Consider the following 21,733-nt stretch of genomic DNA (forward strand, 5'->3'; position numbering starts at 1 on the left):
TTTTATTACTGGAAATAAACATGTGTTGAGCACCTGTTACATGCCAGTCATGAACGAGACACAGCCTCCGATTCAATAAGCTCAAGAGGGAGAGACCAAAGAAAATTAAAGTTCGCAAACACTTAAGAGTACAGAGTGTGTCTTATTACCCAATTTAAAATTAATTAATCTTTACCTAAGTGAACTGAGGTTGTAACCCTAGTCTGAATCTTCTCTTAAACTTCTAGGGACACAAAGTTCTTCTGGCTTAATGACTCACCTTAAAAACATCTTTTCAGCTGCTTTTAATTGAGAGTGGGCCTTATCAGAAGTAAGCATCATTGACTTTTCATTTCTACAAATCAATGATAGATTTAAGCCCATGTGCAATTTTTAATCACAACAGGAAAAAAACACTTTTAGAAAGTCCACCAGCCTTAGTTTGGTAACACCTAATTTCTAAGAAAGTTTTCCAGGAAAAAAATACTGAATCATTTAAATTATAAGAAATGATGCATAAAGCTGAAGTTCAAGAATAGTCATTCGAGCCTTATAGTCTCTTAAGGGCCAGTTGGGCCAAGTTTAGGATTTAACTGTTGCTGGAATGAGAAGGCAGTCCCCACCAGAGGGTTGCTTAGGAATTCCATGTGTTTCTGTGTTTTATCAGCCCAGAAGTTCAATTACGAGTCATGTCCTCTTCTGACTAGCAAAGCAGATTTGGTCCTTCTTTTAGGAACATCCTTTAAGGACAGTGGGTGGGTGTGGTTTGGTGCCTCACCTGGAAGGTTAGTCCCCGCTCCCTGGTAGGGACTTCTCCTTCCCCTTGCTTCTGCTGACAGGCTTCCTGGACCAGGTCGTGTGTGGGGAGCTCCTTTCATATTTACATTTGTTGGGCTTTTTACTGAAGGTGTTGTAATAAAATGAAACTCCTCTACAGGCCTCATCCATGTGATGTCCTCCCATTGGGCACTGGCATGATCCTTCACATTCTTCTTTTAAATTAAGTACATGGGGATGTGGAGACACTTTCCCAGATGTATGTGCATTACTTGGTTTTAAAGCAGAAAATTAAGTTAGCTAGTCAGATGGAAATTACCTGGAAAGAAGTAGCCTAAGGGTTGGAAACATGAAAATAACTGAAATTCTATTTACCTTTTATTGGTTTTTTTTTGTTTGTTTGTTTTTTGTTTTTTTGAGATGGAGTCTCGCTCTGTCACCCAGGCTGGAGTATACAGTGGCATGATCTCGGCTTACCGCATCACTGCAACCTCCACCTCCCGGGTTCAAGCGATTCTTCTGCTTCAGCCTCCCAAGTAGCTGGAATTACAGGTGCACGCCATCATGCCCAGTTAATTTTTGTATTTTTAGTAGAGATGGGGTTTCACTATGTTGGCCAGGCTGGTCTCAAACTCCTGACCTCAGGTGATCTGCCTGCCTCGTCCTCCCAAAGTGCTGGGATTACAGGTGTGAGCCACCACACCTGGCCTACCTTGTATTCTTTACAAGAATATTTAAATGTCTTAAGTTTTAAAGTTAGGAAGAAAACCGGATCATACATGGCTGAAACAAACAAATCTTTTAGCCTAGAATATTCCAATTATTGTACCAAATTTTAAGCTAAAGGACTGAGTCATTGTCCCAGATTTCTAATAACAATCTAAATAGAGCAAAGGACATGAAAAGTGTCTGCAAACCTGTAGGGGAGGAAAAATGTTTCCTCTACATTCTTAGGTTCTCTGGCTGCAGTCTGTGAATTAAGCTGACAAAAGATTAACAGATAAAAAGCATACCAATTTTGTTTGATGTTAATATTTTTATAGTGGCATGGGGGGCTTCATAGGAAAGTCTAACTTCAGAGAAGCAGTTAGACTTGAGGGATTATATACCATTTTAACAAAGGGCGATAAACTATGGAGAAGTGGTTAGACAAAGGAAAGGGGCTGGGGCTTCTAGGGACAGTAAATTGTGAGAAATTGACTAAGAAAAATATGGGGGAAATTGACAGAAGATAAGGGTCTTTTTATTAAAGTTTATTTGTGCAGACTTGTCTTGGAGTCAACTCCCCATCTCCAGTGATAAGAATCTTCTCTTCTTCCTAGCACTGGGAGGGCACCCTTCTCATGGGAAATTTGCGCCCTGGTTTTAGGCAGAAAGGGGGAAGGCAGAGAACTCTTCCTGCATCTGCTATTTCTCAATAGCCTTCAACTCAAAATAATCAATATGCCAAAGCAACGTATTTTGGGGTGGCATGTTCTGATCCCCTTCAAGCCCTTTGCTTCAGAGGGAGTTTCTTCCCTGAGGGGTCAGGCCCAGCTTAGCAATGGAAAGGTAAATGTTTGATCACTCATACTGGCATGTGATTTTACAAGACTAGATGTCAGCATACAAAAATGAAAGTAGAAATTTTGATAAGGAAATGAGGTTGTAAGGATGGTTTTTCCCTTTTCTCGATTTTTATTTAAAATTTTATTGCCTTATTTTCTAAAATAATATGGGTAGAACTCAAGCATTGACTCTATTTTTAAGAAAAGAGCCAGAAACCTTTAGAAAGGGCTTTGGTCATGTGCTAAAGGGCCACGTCTAGGACTGGAAAGTGCTAATAGATAAGAGAAATGAACAAGGCAGGGCCCAAGTCTATATGCAACTGATATTCATGGATTTACTCATGAGTAAGGCACTGACCTGAGAAAGAATTAGAAATGATTCATTAGTTCCTGCTCTCACCAAGCCTGCTTCAGCAAAGACAAAAAAAAAAAAAAAGACAGGACACAACCATATACAAAGGCAGGAAGCAGCACTTAAGAGTGCCATGAGAATTCTAAGGCTTGAAAGAACATCTTAAATTGGGCACTCAATATAGTTTTCACAGAGGAGATGGTATTTGAGCTGAGCCTTAAAGGCTTCTGATCTGTCCAGTGAAGGGAAAGAGCATTCTGGGTGGAGGGAATGTCAGGGGCAAGGGCTCTGTGAGCCTTTTATGTGATCAGGGAATAGCAGCCACTCTGAGTCTGTCCAGCAGGAGGTATGTGGGATAGGATAATGGGAAATTATTCTAGAAGAATTGGGTCAATTGGGGCCATATTATAGAAAACCCTTAATGCTAGTTGGGGAAGTCCATATGTGACTTCTGTTAGGAATGGGATGACTTCAGAGGGAATTTTTAGCATGGACTTCTCAACACCTGGCAGCCCAATGCATTGGAAAAGCTGGTGAGGTTGAGCAAGAAGCTACAGCCACAGTCCAGGGTAAGAAACTAAACTGTGCTGGGAACCATGGGTGGAAAGGGACAAGAGAGATTAGAGAAATGTGGCAGAACTAGAGTCTGTGAGACCTAATGATTGTCTAGACGTTGGAAGCAAGAGGGTAGGAGAATAGTCAACTTTCAAATCCAGGTAGAAACTTGAAAGCAAATTAGAAAAGTAAGAGGAGGAATGGTAACAGTGGTGACGGTGTACATGCTGGATTCAAGGTATCCGTAGGACACCCAGCTGAGGATGCCCAAAAAATGTTTGAAAAGATAAGATGAAGTTTAGGTGTGGTGGCACACGCCTGTAATCCCAGCACTTTGGGAGGCCGAGGCAGGCAGATCTCTTGGGCTCAGGAGTTCAAGACCAGCCTGGGCAACATGGCAAAATCCCATCTCTACAAAAACTACAAAAATTAGCTGGACATGGTGATGAGCACCTGGAGCTACTCAGGAGGCTGAGGTGGGAGGATCTCTTGACCCCAAGAGGTTGAAGCTGCAGTGAGCTGAGATCACGCCACCTGGGTGATGCAATCCTATCTGGGTGACAAAGCCAGACCCTGTCTCAAAAAAAAAGAAAAGACAAGATAAGATGAGAACCAAAATAAAGGCACATTCCAAAGTACGTCAAGACAGATGGAAAATGCTCTATGAGCCTTGGGCTATGACTCAGGAATGTTTTCACTGTGTCCTAGGAGAGGACAGTGTGATTGTAGTAGGAAAATCACTAATAGTTATTTGGCTTTAAGTGAAGATTTTATCCCTATGAGGCTTAGTTTCTCTATCTTAGAGTGGGAATGTAGGAGTTGAAGCCCCTTATACAATTTATTGAGCACCTGCTGTCTGCAAAGCACATTAGACATTCTCCATAGCCCTGCCAGAAATGTGTTTCTATGCCGGTTGTCTACATGAGCATGCCAAACATAGGAGGGGCCGGGCCACTTGCTCCAGGCCGCATAGCTAGTGAGGATATCAACACCGATGTACCTAGTTCCAAAGCCAAGCTCTCCCTCTGTACCAAGCTGTCTCCCAATCTTCTCATAGCTGTGGCCTTCAGGGATGGGAACAATTTGCCTTAATATCAGGCAGCAATATTGAGGTGACAGACTTAAGTCCCCCTCTTTTCCCAGCCCAGACTTGGCTACTAGCAGGTAGAAATGTGCCCAGGTTTTCATGCACCCATTCTTCTTCAGCTGAATATATTTTTTTATTTTTATTTTTATTTTTAGAGACAGGGTCTTCTCACTCTGTTGCCCAGGCTGGAGTGCAGTGGTGCAGTCATAGCTCAGTGTAGCCTCAACCTCCTGGGCTCAAGCGATCCTCCCACCTCAGCCTCCCGAGTAGTTGGGATTACAGGTGCACACCACTGCTCCTGGCCAATTTTTAAAATTTTTGTAGAGACAGTCTTGCTATGCTACCCAGGGTGGTCTCAAATTTCTGGGCTCAAGCAATCCTCCCACTTCAGCCTCCCAAAGCTCTGGTACCACAGGCGTGAGCCACCATACCCAGCCAAGCTGAATATATTTTTGAAAGCAAAAGCTGGGAAGGATAGTCTAACAAGTATAAGTGTATTAATTGCAGTGGCAAGATTGGATATTTGGAATTTGGAATGAAGCCCAACCCAGAAAATCTAAGACAGGGAGTTGCCATACTGATATCTCATAATGAAGTAGGCTATGCACAAGAAGCTGCCAGATATTTCTAGGGGAAACAGATGGCAGGAAAATGAAGCATTCCATCCTCCTTTCCATCATTTGAAAGTGGCTTCAGCAGCTGCCAGGGCCTCCCGACTAATGTGCCCTTCCCCTGTCTCACAGTGCTCAGCGGAGTGTGGGGCCGGAGTGCGGACACGCTCGGTGGTGTGCATGACCAACCATGTCAGCAGCCTGCCCCTGGAGGGCTGTGGGAACAACCGGCCGGCAGAGGCCACCCCATGTGACAACGGACCCTGCACGGGCAAGGTGGAGTGGTTTGCCGGGAGCTGGAGTCAGGTGAGTGGTCAGAACTGGGTACGTCTGCCTGTGTCAGGCAAAAGGCAGCATACCAGAGGGGTTAGGAAGCAGGACTTTGTGTCAGGTGTCCCAACTTTGAATCCCAGCTGTGCCACTGTCTGTCTATGACCCTGGAGAAGCTATTTATATTTCTTGAGCCTCAGTCGGTCAACAGTATTCATTGAGCACCTACTGTGTGCTCATCTAAGTACTTAGGCTACATCAGTGAGCAACACAAATATCTCTGCCCTCAGGGAGCTTATGGCCTAGCATGCTTTCCTCATCTATACAATGCTGGCAATGATGGTACCTTATGAGGTTATTTTTAGAAGAAATGAAATTGTGTACATAAAGTATGTAGCACAGTGCCTGACACACAATAAATGGTGGCTGCTGCTATTATTCCTGTTAATAAAGCCAGTTTTTTCTGTATTTGACAGTATCAGAAGCAGAAATTTTAAAAGTTGGAATTGTTCATTATGAAGAATAAATAATACTGAATACTTTAATAATTGATGAATTACATTTTCCCTCACTCTTCCAAAATTGTAAGTGAACCCCACTAAGAAAATGTGGAAATGACTACCTTGTTTTGATTACCATCAGTATTGGAGTTCTTGGGCCACTTAGCATTTGGCTCCCAGGGCTGGCTGGTTCTCCAAGGACTGTTTGGCTTATGATCACGATTTACACATTATCAAGACCTCTGGCTCCATATAGAATTTTATTTCTTTTAAGTAGCTTTAAAAACCGACCTTGGAAAAAAATGCTCTGCCTTGTCCTTGTAAATTGATACAAGCCCTTTGGAAAGCAATTTGGCAATAAAAGTCAAGAACCATAAAAATGTTCATTTGCCTTAACCCAGTCACCCCACTCCTGGGGATTCATTTTAAGGAAATAATTAACAAAAGAAAAAAAAAGCCTTTTTCAACAGAGATGTTCATGACAGCAGGATGGTTACAGATATTATGGCATATCATAACTCAGTAAAATATAAGGTGACAATGACAGCAATCGTTAGGAAGATGTGAAAGTGCATATGGTGTAATGGCAAGTGAGAAATAGAATGTGAAAATATTCAAACCCTATCATCTCTGCCACTTCAACGTAGAGTTTTTATGCAAAAAGCATAGGGAAATGTTTTTCTTTTCAAATTCCCTTTAATGTTTTTTAAAATATAGAGAATTCAGAAAGAATTCAAGTACTTCCAGTGCTACTCTGGTGAATATCAAAGTTAGACACATTTGCTAACTGATCCCAGCTTGACTTCTCATTAGTTTTCTGGCTCTAGGTGAGTATTTAACCTCTCTGAGCCTGTTTCCTCATCTGAATATGAAGATAATCATATCAACCTCCTAAGGTTGTTACGAGGTTTTCATAAGATGCTATACATAAAGAGAATTACCCATTGCTTGGGATATGGGAAACACTTAATAAATATTAGTTCCCATCTCTCTGTGTTTATTTTTTCTGCCAGCTATTTCCATCTCATTACTGGTAGTAAAATACATAGAACCAGCTGGACGCGGTGGCTCACACCTGTAATCCCAACACTTTGGGAGGCTGAGGCAGGCGGATCACGAGGTCAGGACTTCGAGACCACCCTGGCTAACACGGTGAAACCCCGTCTCTACTAAAAATACAAAAAAATTAGACCGGCGTGGTGGCGGGCACCTGTAGTCCCAGCTACTCGGGGAGGCTGAGGCAGGAGAATGGCGTGAACCTGGGAGGCGGAGCTTGCAGTGAGCCGAGATCACGACACTGCACTCCAACCTGGGTGACAGAGCGCAACTCCATCTCAAAAAATACATAGGACTTAAACCCCAAAGGTAATTCAGCAGTGACTGCATATGGGATACCAATTATACCAAATATCCATAGATGTGTGAAATCATATCAGATCATTACAGTCACACATATGAAGATAAGCAGTACAATTGAACTCATATGTCTACCATTCTTAGAAGAGAAGGGAGCAGGATTCAGGGCCTTTTTGGCTGGTGGCCTCCTATTGACTTTAGACCTAAGCTCAAAGAACTAAGAATGGTATGAACTCTGGCAAAGACAACCTTTATTTCTGCTAAGATTAGAAACAAAAGATTTGTTGCCCTGTTATCCAAAAGGGTCAAGATACAATTGAATGTGGCCAAGGTTTTGGTTCTGGATTTATAAGGATGTCAGGGCCTGCTGGAAACTCCCTGCCCTAGGAATTTGACATTATCACCAAAGAAAATGAAATAAGTGCATGCTTATTTCTTGAAAGGTAAGTTTTAAACATTAACTGGCTTCAGAATTTAAAAATAAATGTTCCTTCCCACCATGTGGGTTGAATGAAAGTTGGCATTTCGAATACCCCACCAGTCTGGTCACAGTGATAAGTCCAGGAGTAGACATGTGACCCAACAGGTGGATGTGTGACCCAAGCTGAGCCAAACAGAATCCTTCCTGGGGACATTTCATTTGTGTTTTAGGGAAGAGACTCACTAGGAGGTTGTGAGCTCAAGGGCTGGCAGTGGCCCTACTGAGGCTTTTGCAAAAAGCCAGTCTGAGAGAATGAGACCTAAGTCCACGGAGAGGCAGAGACCAAGGAGTTTCTGGCTTTAGAGTCTTTCTGACTCCACCAAGAAAGGAATATATTCCATTTCTGCTGCTTCCCAGATCCCTGGAAACTAACTAGGAATATATCAAGCTTAGGGAGTCTTTTTCTACTCTGGAGGCACAGTAGCCCAACTCTTACTCATAAGAGTCTACCAAGTCTATTATTTATGCCCAGAATTATTTCCTTTCTTTATCAATTCTGAGTTTACTGCAACCTTAGATTGTCTTAGTTCTGGGGAGATCTGTCACAGTCTCTAGTCTTCAGGAGCAGCCATTTTGTCTGCCTCTGGTTCTGGATTGCATTTTATTGATTGCATTTATTGCAATAGATATTTTTATTCTCATCTCTTCACGAGTCAATGATCCACCAAAGTGCAACTGCAGGAATTCTTTAGGTACAGAAACATGCCTAATTGCCATCACTTCGCACTGAAAGCATTTATCCCTATTAAATATTACTTTTTCTCATGTATGCTTTTCTCTGTGGATTATATTTTATCTACTATTTGAATTACTCCATCTTGTTTCTTATTGTTGATTTTCACCTGATGTATCTTCATCAATTTCTTAATTTTCAAACTTTCTCTGTATTTTTAAGGTATGTCTTTCATATGCAGGACTATTTTTGTCTTTATTTTTACCCAATCTATAAACCTCTGTATTTTAAGAGTTAAATTTTAATCATTTATATTTATTGTAATCACTTATATGTTTGGACTTTTCCCTACCATCTTTTTTTGTGTTTTCTATTGTCATGCTTTCTTGCTTCTTTCCTCTTTCCTTTCAACAACATGTTTGTTATTAGTCAGGTTTTCTTAATTCCATTTTTTCCCCTCCAACATTTTGGAAGTTATAAATCTTCTAGTGATATTTCTTCTGTGATAACATTGAAATTTTTAGCACAGAATTTTAAACTTTTATGTTTCCATTAGTGTCATCAGTGACCACATCCTCTCCTAAAAGAAAATAGAAGCCGCCCCCTTTTATTTACCTCCACTCTCTCAATCTACAATATCTCCAAAAAGATGTTGATATTATCTGGATCTAGCTCCAGATTAATGTTAATTTTATAGAAAATATAGATTTAAATTTTAAAATAGTTTTCTCCGTTCCCCCCAAAGGTTCTTTTTTATTGAAATATAATTCACATACCATAAAATTTACCCTTTAAAAATATAGAATTCATTGGTTTTTAGTAAATTCACAAAGTTGTACAACCATATTCAGCATTATCCAATTCCAACACATTTTTATCATCCCAAAAAGACACCTGGTATCCATTAGTAATGACGGCTTTTATTGGTGTCTTTGCCAGCTCCTTCTTTTATATCCTGTGTCGTCTTCCTGGTTCTTTTTTATTTTGCTAAAGACTATAACCTAGGAAGTCTTTCAAATAGGATTTCTAAGTGGTAAGGTTTCTGAGCCCTTGAATACCTGAAAATGACTTCATTTTGCACTTTGACACGAATGCTTCTGATAGATGACTCACTGCTTCCTCTTCCTTGGCACAGTCAGGCCAGCCCGGCTGCTCTTGGCCGGTAACTCAGCTGATCACTCATTGTCCTGAGGCCTCCATCCTGATCTCCATGTCCACCACCAATATAGCCTGAAGCACATGAGCTTTGCTAGAGCTCCTCCTCTGTGTGCATTTAGACTACAGTTTCCTTCTTCAATTTGATCTCATCTGTCTTTCAGTGTTCAAAGATTCCCCATAATTTCTGGTCCACCAAGGCTGATTGCCCTTTCTTGTCTTTAAATGCTGTCTCATGCGCACGCACACACATACACACAGAGATACAGATACAAACACATAAACACATTCATTCACTTTCCAGACACACATATTCTGCCATTTATGAGCATTTACAGTGAGAGAAGGCTGAGACGTGCTCATTCTCCCTTAAGTACACAGTCTCTTCAAAGACTTGCCAAAAATAGCAGAACATAACTACAGGTTTTGATCAAAGTTTGCAGTCTTCTGTTCTGCCACACACTTGGTACAGATGTAGGATCTCATAGCATTGAGGGGTCTTTCAGATCATGTTTTCAAACCCCTCACTTTCGCTTTTCAGATAAGACCACAGCGACTGGGAAAGTGCAATGTCTTGGCCAAAGACACAGAACTATTTAGCGATGCTGTCTAGACTCTAGTTTCCATGTCTCCGAGTGTTCCACCCCTGCCGCCCACCCCTGCCCCATCCTCATTCCTCCTGTGGGAGAGGCCAGACCTTTGCCTGCTGCAGCTTGTGGCTCTTCTCCTGCCTTCAGTTCTTCCATTGCCTGCAGCACTTGAAAGAAAAGGACAAGACACGAATACACTCCACATCATAAACTAACATGGACGAAAATAGGAGAAACAGAGTAGGAAATCTTATAGTTTTTTTTTTTTTTTTTTTTTGGCTGGGCACGGTGGCTCACGCCTGTAATCCCAGCACTTTGGGAGGCCAAGGCAGGCAGATCACTTGAGGTCAGGAGTTTGAGACCACCCTGGCCAATATGACAAAACCCCATCTCTACTAAAAATACAAAAATTAGCCAGGCATAGGGGCTTGCACCTGTAGTCCCAACTACTTAGGAGGCTGAGATAGGAGAATTGCTTGAACCTGAGAGGCAGAGGTTGTAGTGAGCCGAGACTGCACCACTGCACTCTAGCCTGGGCAACAGAGCAAGACTCCATCTCAAAAAAACAAAATTTTGTTAAATAAAAAAATCTCGTAGTTTTTTTAATGCTACAAAGATGGCAAAAAAGAAGGCATAGACAAAGCAGAAACTGATGGCCTCTGCTATTTCATGCCCTGTGTGACTACTTCATCATTTGTTGGTTTGGGGGTTTTATAATTTTTTTTTTTCTGTAGATAGATGTTTTTCTTTCTCTCTATTTTTATTTGATTGTGTGGCTGCCTATGGACAGCAAAGCTAATATTTAGAGTTTGAACTGCAGACATTGTTGCAGGCTTCTTATAAAGGTAGTAGATTCTTTAAAGTCTATAAAAGTACATAGACCACAGCTTTACAACTTTAAATCAAAAAGTATTAAGAGGCTGGGCACAGTGGCTCACGCCTGTAATCCCAGAACAATGGGAGGCCGAGGCAGGAGGATTGGTTGAGGCCAGGAGTTCAAGACCAGACTGGGCAACATAATGAGACCCTGTCTCTAAAAACAAAAAATTTTTTTGAGACAGAGTCTTGCTCTGTCACCCAGGCTGGAGTGCAGTGGCACGATCTTGGCTCACTGCAATCTCTACCTCCCAGGTTCCAGTGATTATCTTGCCTCAGCTTCCTGACCCCAGGTGATTTGCTCACGTTGGCCTCCCAAAGTGCTGGGATTATAGGAGTGACACCGCACCCGGCCCCCATCTCTAAAAAAAATTTTTTTAATTAGTCGGGCAAGGCCTGGCATGGTGGCTCATGCCTGTAATCCCAGCACTTTGAGAGGCTGAGGCAGACAGATCATTAGGGTTCAGGAGTTCAAGACCAGCCTGGGCAACATGGCAAAACCCCATCTCTACAAAAAAATACAAAAATTAGCCAGGCGTGGTGACATATGCCTGTATTCCCAGCTACTCTGGAGGCTGAGGTGGGATGATCACTTGAGTCTGAGGAGTGGAGGTTGCAGTGAGCCAAGATCACTCCACTACACTCCAGCCTGGGTGACAGAGTGAGATCCTGTCTCAAAAAGAAAAAAAAAAAAAAAAGAACGAACGAACCAGGCAAGGTGATGCATACCTGTGGTCCCAGCTACTCTGGAGGCTGAGGTGAGAGGACCACTTGAGCTCAGGAGGTTGAGGCTGCAGTGAGCCATGATCATACCACTACACTCCAGCCTGGGTGACAAAGTGAGACCTTGTCTCAAAAACAAAGAAAAAAGTATTGAGTAAACCAAACATGAACAAAAAACATTTTGCAAAGTAATAGATACTAAATGGAATGGTTTATGAGCAAACAGTTATATGCATTTTATTTCCATAAGCTAATGAAATGAGCCAACATATGAAACTGCCTGGCTTCTCTGTGGGGTCACTACCCCATGGTGCAGATTTCAGCACCACATTAGGAAACAAGAAGATTGGGCTCTGTAGTCACAGTTCCTGCTGGCTGCCCTGTTGGAAGGGGAGGGTTGACCATAGGGTACATTTTCCCAAGTCTTATGTCTTCTCCTCAGCTTTGGGTGTTCGCAGGTGTGCAGAGTCTAGGAGTTCATTCAGTCACAGTATCCACCTCCTAAGAGAATAATAGATAAGAATGTCAGTTCATTGTCTTGCCTCCTGGGAGAGGTGTCAGAGTCTATGGGACAGAAACAACCAAATGACCTGGCTGGTGTGTTCCTGCAGGAGAGTTTATGGTAAACTGTTTCCCTCTCAGCACAGAAGACAACAAGATCTTAGTGACCAGCATCTTCCAGGTATGACAATCAGGGCACCTAGTCTGCATTTGGAGACAGAACTGTTAGGAAACTGCAATCCATATGCCATTTCTCCAGAAACATTTCCAAGTTCCCATGGGTTCTTCCTCCCAGAATTGGTGGTAGAATTGACAGTGCCCATCATAAGCATCCCTTGATGGACAGTAGCTGCCGCCCCCTGTCCGTCATGTGACACTCATCTTTCTCTGCTTTTTTCTGCAGTGTTCCATCGAGTGTGGGAGCGGGACGCAACAGAGGGAGGTGATTTGTGTTAGGAAGAATGCAGACACCTTTGAAGTGTTGGACCCCTCTGAATGTTCTTTCCTGGAAAAACCCCCAAGCCAGCAATCCTGCCACCTCAAGCCTTGCGGAGCCAAATGGTTTAGCACCGAATGGAGCATGGTAAGTCATGGTGCCCTTGATGGAGGTTGCATTGGCACAGCGTCCCCCAGCTGAACTTCTATAGACGCCTCTTGGCCAGGCATTGGGTTCAGCCCTGAAAGAGATTCCCTACAGCAATCTACCTTAGGTGGTGGCTGCTGGGGTACCCCGTGACTCAGCCTGCTTGGTGGGGGAGGCCTGAGACCTAGATGATCTTGCTTTCTAAATTGTAGAAACAGTGACCCTCACACTTCAGTGTGCATAGGAATCATCTGGGGATCTTGTTTGACAAGACCAACTCTGGGCCAAATGTGGCCGAGGATTTGCATTTTTAGCAAGTTCCTGAGGTGTGTTGGATGGAGTTGTCTTTGTGCTGCGTTTTGAGCAATGCTGCCATAGAGGATTGAGGATTCAAGGATGCTGTTAAAAGTGCTACATCTGATGCCAGTCGTGGTGGTTCACACCTGTAATCCCAATACTTTGGGAGGCTAAGGTGGGAAGATCACTTGAGGCTAGGAGTTTGAAACCAGCCAGGGCAACTAGCAAGAACCCATCTCTAAAAAAAATTTTTTTTTAATTACTACATTACACACACTTACACACACTCTCTCTCTCTCTGTGTGTGTGTGTATGTGTGTATACACTTTTTAAAAATCCTATAGACATTCTGGATTATGGATTGTGGGACTGATTCTGTTTTCTATTTGAACTGGCTACTAGGAAGCTCAAAGCCAAAATTATGCCTCACCTCAAAGAGAGGGTATACCAGATCCTGCAAAGTGGATTTTATGTGCTAATATTCCCGTGGCTTCTCTTTCTTTTTCCTACTTTTATCTTCCTTTAGTCCTAGTTTTCTCACTTTTTTAAAATCATGTGGCCCTCTAAGTCTTTCTCAAGTCATTTCAAATCCTTTTTGTAAGGAGCTAAATAGTGTGTAAATGAAGAAAGAAAGAGATTGATAAATACAGAAATAAGTTATTAAGAAATGAAAGGGGAAAGCATGGATACAGTGATAAGATTCATTTTTTTCAAGTTGAAGAGTTCATTTTCAAGAAACTTCCTAAAACAGAAAACCTCCTCACCGTCATTCCAGGTGACCAGAAAACCTCCTGAGGGCCCCATCCCAGGTGACTATTGGCGTAGTTCTGTGGGTCGGGGTGGGAAGTGGTGGAAGGGTCATTCTGCTTCTCATCACTGAAGTTCTTCAAGCAGAGGCTGTAGTGAGCCCAGAGTAGGGGGGCCAGAGCCTTTCTCACAGTGATCCAAGGGTGATAAAAGGGAATTTTGCTTAGAAAATATATGAATAAAGCTGAGAATTCCATTTCCAAAAAGTGTCTCTCTGCTCCAGTGATAACAGCCGTTTGGCTGTGTAGCAAACCACATCTCAGAGGTAGATGGGAATGAAGGAGGTGGGTTGAAAGGTTTCTGGCAACTTCTGGGAAGTGGAATTTAATTATTTTGATGTTGACCAAGGCTTGAGGATACAATAACAGATTGCAGTTTTCTTTTGTCATCTGATTTGGAGAATCTACAAAGAGCCATGCTCACCAGGCCAAGTTGAAGGAGACAAACTTCAAAAACACCTGCTGGAAACAACCCAAATGTCCGTCAGCAGGTGAACGGACAAACCATGGTGCATCCACACAGTGGAACAAAAAACTCAGCAACAAAAATATGGATGAACTTCCAGTGCATTTTGCTAAGTAAAAAAAAAAAACCAGGTTCCAAAAACTACGTGTTGTATGAGTCCATCTGTATAATATTCTGTAAAAGGAGAAGCTACAGAGACAAAGGCCAAATCAGTGCCTGCTGGAGGATGGAGTGACCACATCTGTGCAATCTGGCTGCAGAGGGGCAGCATGGGAATTTTTTGTCTGCAATGAAAATATTTCGTGTCTTGTTTGCAGTAGGAGATACACAACTGTATGAATTTGTCAAAACTGGTGTGTATACCACAAAAAGCGAAATTTTTAGATGCAAATTTAGAAAATATGAAGTCAATGGTTACTATAATAGCAAATACTGATGGAAGCTAGACTTCTTTGAATGTACCTTGTTTTACAAATTTGAGTTTGGAACTAAGTAAATATTTTAGATAATTATAAAAGAAAATTTAATTTTAAAAAAGCAATCCCCCAAAACTGAAAATACAATGAAACAAATTAATCTAAATATGTTTCCAGTTGGTGGCGTCAGCATTATTGCAAGTGACTTTAATACATAGTAATTTGACATTCTATCCCTAAAAAAAATTACTGCAGAAAAATATTCACACTGTTTGCAAATATCCTATTTTTGGTGATAGTGTTGTACTGGATATGATGATTGGGCATATAATGTGTGAGAAGGTAAATGAGTAATTAGATGATAGTATAATTCTATTAGCCCCAATATCCTTGAGAAGTTGTATGTTCAAACTTAGGAGAAAGTAGATACAGATACCAGATAGATATTGTATGGCTTAAGACCTCAACAAAAAGCCTGTTGTCCTGAATTTGAATTGGAAGTGTCAGTATAAACTTAGAAATTAAGTTATGTTTCTAAAAATCTTTTCTAATTTCACCCACTGAAAGAGTCTAGAATCAGTGACCAATCTAGGGATTCAGAGGGGGTGGCTGCTTCCAGATCTGGAGCAGCATATATGTAAGTTAGGTTGGGATATCTTTTCCTAGCAGGCAGCAAGGAAGTTCTTAAACACAACAGAGCTCATGTCCAAAGCATCCCAGAGCCAACTTGTAGAGGCTCCTGTGAACCATTGAGCATCAGTAAGAATAATAATACCATAGATTGGATGAAACACATTATATGTGTTTAAATCCATCCATTTACAATAAGTTTATAATACTTTAAAAAACTGATAAGTCATCATTATAGGATGTTAGGGAACCAACTTATTATTATGAAAACCCGTAAATGAAGGGAAAGATTCAAGTGTTTATGCTCTGTTTCTTAAACAACATACCACTGGGTAACCAAAGAGTAAAGGTGCTGAGGGAATATGATAGAATTAGAATTAGAATTCTAAACCCCCAATAAACTAATGGATCTGAGCATTGCACATCAGTGGCCACTAACATCCCCAAAACAGAGGCAGCCCCCCGGAAGTAGTCTCACAAAAAAAAAAAAAAAAAAAAAAAACCTGCACCTGTTAAGGCCTCTTTTAGGTCCAGCCTCCAATGTTCAGGAGATATAGAGCATAGAGGAACACGAATTACACCATGGGAGTACAGTCAGCAAAATCCAGACTATGGGAAACCACAGAGTTCCACCCCCCACCGCAACCAAAAACTTTTTAAGTGCAAGAAGGAAAAAGACAGTGGAAGGGAAACCTGTGGATTGAAAGAGTTGTGAGAGACTTATTGACCAATTGCAACTTGCAGACCTGATGCAGATCCTGTTTTTTGTTTGTTTGTTTGTTTGTTTGAGACAAAGTCTCACTCTCGCCCAGGCTGGAGTGCAGTAGCACCATCTCGGCTCACTGCAACCTCTGCCTCCCGGGTTCACACCATTCTCCTGCCTCAGCCTCCCAAGTAGCTGGGACTACAGGTGCCCACCACCACGCATGGCTAATATTTTTGTATTTTTAGTAGAGACGAGGTTTCACTGTGTTAGCCAGGATGGTCTCGATCTTCTGACCTCGTGCTCCGCCCGCCTCAGCCTCCCAAACTGCTGGGATTGCAGGTGTGAGCCACCGCGCCCAGCAATCCTGATTTTTAGAGGGAAAAAAATCTGTATTAAAAAATCTTGGCTGGGTGCAGTGGCTCACGCCTATAATCCCAGCACTTTGGGAGGTCGAGGTGGGCAGATCACCTCAAGTCAGGAGCTTGAGACCAGCCTAGGCAACATGGTGTGAAACCCCGTCTCTACTAAAAATACAAAAATTAGCCAGGCGTGGTGGCACGCACCTGTAATCCCAGCTACTGGGGAGGCTGAGGCAGCACAATTGCTTGAACCTGGGAGGCGGAGGTTGCAGCGAGCCGAGATCGCACCACTGCACTCCAGCCTGGGTGACAAAGCAAGACTCCGTCTCAAAAAAGAAAAAAATCTATAGGATTCGCAAGATAAGTGGAAGTAGGAACACTGAGTCTATATTGAAGAGAATAAGAAATTATTGTAATTTCTAGGTAGAATAATGATACTGTGGTAATTGTTAAGACTTCTTGTCTTTTAGAGCTACAGCCTGAATTATATGGAAGAAGTGATCAGATGTCTAGATTTGCTTCAAAATAGTGGGAGGAGCAGGAGGGCTGGGGATATGGATGGGACACACCTGGCATGAGTTGCTGATTGTTGAAGCTGGTTGATAGGTACATGGGAGTTTGTTTTCATATTCTATCTCCTTTTGGAAATGTTTGAGATTTTCCAGTGTCTTCCTTCTCCGGTGTGCTGAGCTATTGGTCTGCCCAAATATCTGATATTTTCCCTTTGTTCCCATGCAGTGTTCCAAGAGCTGCCAGGGCGGCTTTCGGGTCCGGGAAGTGCGGTGTCTGTCAGATGACATGACTCTAAGTAACCTCTGTGACCCTCAGTTGAAACCAGAAGAGAGAGAATCTTGTAACCCTCAGGACTGTGTCCCTGAAGTTGGTAAGTAGAGATTTCAATCATGGGGGAAAGGTTTGTGTTTTTTAACACAATAACAAGCGTCTTCTAGGTCTTTCTGTGACCTTGCACACAGTCATGGAGTTCAGAGGGTCGAGGTGCTTTTGGTATTATAAGTTTCATAGTTTAAGATGATCATTCATAGCGAGGATGGCTGTCTAAGCCACCCACCAAGAGACACACTTTAGTGTGGATTGATTAAAATGGTAATGCCTTCAAAGATTTGGCTCTATCATCCTTAAGGTCAAAGTAGTAAAATGTCAACTTTTAATTGTAGGTGCAAACCAGTGTAGGCTGGACCATGTGGGGAGATTCTGGGACCTTAGCAGGGAGTTGGCAGAGAAAGGAGGAAGGGGAGGAGGCCAAGATTTGGTAGAGACAGTGATGGAGGGTCTGACCATCTCTCAGAGGGGCATAGTGCAAGCTGAGTCCAGAGAGATGCAGTGACTAGACTCAAGGAGGGGGAGTGGACAGCAGGAAGATCTAGGCCACACAATGGTCAGAGTCCTGCAAAGAACAGCAATCTTGCAATTCAGAAGATTCCAACCTGCACCCTTGCAATAGGGGCCAGTTTCCTGGAGGAAAGCATTGGAGAGCGTTAGGGAGGTTAGGCCCTCTCATGGGCTGCGGTTCATGAGGAAGGGGCCCATCCCAGCAGGGGAGCTCAAGTACAGCCAGAAAACCAAAGAAGACACCTCGCACATAGATTGGTCAGATAGGAAGTGTGAGGTGGGTGAAGATGCATCTCCAGAGGCATATTGGATGCCCCAAAGCCCAACTTGAAATCTACTCAGAATGTACCCCCAGGTGTAGTCAGGACTGGCTCCAGAATGGAGGTGCACCAAGCCCCTTCAGTAGCTTCTTCACAGTCTGCTAAGAACATATTTACTTTTCTGTCTTCACAATAACATCAAAGGAAATGTATTAACATATCAATAAGCTTTCATGGGGTAGATTCCTCCTGCTGTGGACCAAATTGAAGGTTTTAATGTACTGACCTAACATCCTTCCTATCCCAGGGAAGATGTGTCAGTTACAGCATAGATGCTTTATGATCAAAAGTTTCCTATGTCCCAGAAATGACCCATGACTAAAGTTATGGGGATGACCATTCCTGGTAGCTACCAAAAAAACCCATAAATTCCATAAGAAGAAAATTAACAAGTTTATAAGATCTATATAGAAAAAATAAATAATTAAAAGTAAGAAAGCCTTGCTATAGAATATAAAGGGAAATGTGAATAGATAGAAACATTAACATGTTCCTGAATGGGAACACTCAATACTATAAAGATGATAAAAGAAGGTTCCCGAGGGGAGCTGTATGTGCCATATATTGGAACATATTATAAAGCTACAGAAACTAAAACTATTAGGTTGGTGCAAAAGTAATTGTGGGTTTTGCCATTATTTTCAAAGCTGCATTTACTTTTGCACAAAGCTAATATATGATATAGGCATACCATATACCAATGTTATAATGCAGAATTCTGAAACAGACTCCTTTATAAAGGAAAGTTAAGTTTGATAAAGGGGGAATGATAAGTAAGTGGGGAGAGGAGAGACTTCCATTGTATTGAGACCACACTGACGATCCCTTTAAAAATATAAAATATATAAATGTCTAATGGATTAAAGACTCTAACAGAGAAAACAGTCTGTAAAAATGCTAAAAGAAAGTATCTTGGGCTGGATGCAATGGCTCACACCTGTAATTCCAGCACTTTGGGAGGCCAAGATGGGAGGATTTCTTGAGCCCAGCAGTTCAAGACCAGCCTGGGAAACCCCATCTCGACAAAAAACGCTTAAAAATTAGCTGGGCGTGGTAGGGCACGCCCATGGTTGCGGCTAATTGGAAAGCTGAGGTAGGAAGATCACTTGAGCCCAAGAGGTCAAGGCTGTAGTGAGGTGCAATTGCACCACTGCACTCCAGCCTAGGAGACAGAGTGAGACCATGTCTCAAAAAAAAAAAAGTTATACACATAAAGTTACCTGTTTGTCTCAGGCCAGATAATACAACTAAAGACAATCAAAATCACCAAGTCCTTGGAATTGATTGTGTAATTCTCAAAGCCAGGAATGATTGGCATAAGCAAATCATGTACTCTGAAGAGCTGTCACTCAGCTGCCTCACTATGTCAAAGGCTTCTAACTAATATAATATGCTACAAAATGTGTTGCCACTGTTTTTGTCTTCTGTGTTTGTCTATGGTGTCTTTTCAAGCAGGGGAAATTGTCTAACTTCTAATTATATAAAATCCAACTAGAGAAAAAGGGAAACTATGAGATTAACAAAACAGAAGATGTAGACAAAGCCTTGGTATTCTTTGATGTGCCTCAAAATTATACCTGTCAATGCCAAAATTACTAAAGATGTCCAGGCCACAAGCCAGAGTTATGACACACACTTCAGTATATCCCAGAGGGCTGCTGATAGCAAGAATCTGTGTAGGCTCTGAAGGAAAAGAAGGCTCAAGTGTACATTTTGATGATGCTGTTGAAGAAGAAAATAGTACCTGAGTACATGGGTACATGTGTGCTGTTGTCAGTTTTTTGAAATCTGCATATAATCTTTCATTTTATCCCAGAGTGACATGATTAAATCATCCTACAATTGATAGCATCTTAAAATCAAATAAATGTCACTCAAATAGACGGAAAATTAAATCCCCAATATAGACAGAACTCACTCAATTTTTAAAAAAAGACAAGTGGTCCAGTTTTTTAAAGAATAAACGAAATGAACAAACTCACCACAAGGCCGGGTGCGGTGGCTCATAGCTGTAGTCCCAGCACTTCGGGAGGCTGAAACCGGTGGATCACTTGGGCCAGGAGTTTGAGACCAGCCTGGGTAACATGGTGAAATCCTTCTCTACAAAAAATATAAAAATTAGCCAGGTGTAGTGGCGCATGCCTGTAGTCCCAGCTACTTGGAAGGCTGAGGTGAGAGAATCACCTGAGCCCAGGAAGTCGAGGCTGCAGTGAGCCATGATCGTACTACTGCACTCCAGGCTGAGTGAGAGTGAGAACCTGTCTCAAAAAAAAAAAAAAAAAAAATCTACCACAAGAGGCTGAAGAAATGCTCAAGCTACTAGTAATCAGAAATGCAAATTTTAAAAATAATGGAAGTCCATGTTTTTCCATAAGATTGGCAAACTTTTAAAATATTACACAATGTTCGTTCAGTGTTGGCAACCTCGTGGGGGATAGGTCAAGTGGCAACTCGTAAACTTTTTGAAGATAATTTTATCAGTATCTATCAAGATACAAAGATATTATCTTTGACTTAATAATTTCACTTCTAGGAATATATACTAAAAATATGCTCTCAAAAATGTACAGATGCACACACATGCAAAGAATAGGGCTCATCGGGTGTGCCACCTACTCAGGACGCAGAGGCAGGAGGATCACTTGAGCCCAGCAACCCAAACTGTGGTTGCCCCTATGAACAGTCACGGCACCTCAGCCTGAGCAACACAGAAAGACCTCATCTCTGAAAAAAAAAAAATAGGGCTTAGTGAATTGTGTAGAATTAATGAATGAACCGTACAATTTCTTGTAACTTATAAAAATTGGAAGCAAGGTGGGCCCCGTGACTCACACCTGTAATCCCAGCACTTTGGGAGGCCAAGGCAGGCGGATCACGATCAGGAGATTGAGACCAGCCTGGCTAACACAGTGAAACCCCATCTCTACTAAAAATACATAAAATTAGCCAGGCGTGGTGGCACGTGCCTGTAGTCTCAGCTACTCAGGAGGCTGAGGCAGGAGAATCGCTTGAACCCGGGAGGCAGAGGTTGCGGTGAGCCGATATCATGACATTGCACTCCAGCCTGGGCAACAAGAGCAAAACTCCATCTCAAAAAAAAAAAAAAAAAAAAAATTGGAAGCAATTACATTGCTATAAATAGAAGGAAATGACTTATTTAATTATGTTCCAGCACATAGGACAAAATAGAGACACCCCAAAAAAGAAGATGGTAGATATTATGATACAAAAAATTATCTAAATATATTTATGAGTAATATTTTAAAAAGCAAGCAGCTGAGAAGTATATTGTCAGTTCTTTCCCAAAGTAATCTATAAATTCAAGCAATATTAATCAAAATCCAGGCAAGGTTTTTCATAGAAAAATCTGACAACCTGTGTCTAAAGTTTATGTAGTGGCTCACACCTGTAATCTCAGCACTTCGGGAGGCCGAGGCAGGCAGATCACTTGAGCTGGAGTGGGAGACCAGCCTGGGCAACATGATGAAACCCTATCTCTACTAAAAATACAAAAAAAATTAGCCAAGTGTGGCAGCATGTGCCTGTAATCCCAGCTACTCGGGAGGCTGAGGCAGGAGAAAGGCTTGGACCCGGGAGGCAGAGATTGCAATGAGCTGAGATAGAGCCACTGCATTCCAGCCTGGGTGATACAGCGAGACTCCGTCTCAAAAAAATAAATAAATAAAAGTTTATATGGAAGAGCAAGAGCAAGGAACCAAGAAGAGCCAAGGCTGTTTTGATGATTAACCATGTTGAGGGACTTTTCC

General features: G+C 42.0%; 1 protein-coding gene across 3 annotated transcripts in view; it reads left to right on the forward strand.

Moving 5' to 3' along the window:
• The window catches only part of THSD4 (thrombospondin type 1 domain containing 4), a 681,844-nt gene that overhangs the window by 652,668 nt on the left and 7,443 nt on the right, over positions 1-21,733 (forward strand). For all 3 annotated transcript variants that reach the window (XM_054451459.2, XM_063652717.1, XM_063652718.1), the window contains 3 exons: positions 5,041-5,214; positions 12,437-12,616; positions 17,035-17,179. In XM_054451459.2, the coding sequence (XP_054307434.1) occupies positions 5,041-5,214; positions 12,437-12,616; positions 17,035-17,179 (499 nt within the window). The remainder of the gene's footprint in view (positions 1-5,040; positions 5,215-12,436; positions 12,617-17,034; positions 17,180-21,733) is intronic.

This window comes from Pongo pygmaeus, chromosome 16 (genome assembly GCF_028885625.2).
Source record: "Pongo pygmaeus isolate AG05252 chromosome 16, NHGRI_mPonPyg2-v2.0_pri, whole genome shotgun sequence".
NCBI lineage: Eukaryota > Metazoa > Chordata > Mammalia > Primates > Hominidae > Pongo > Pongo pygmaeus.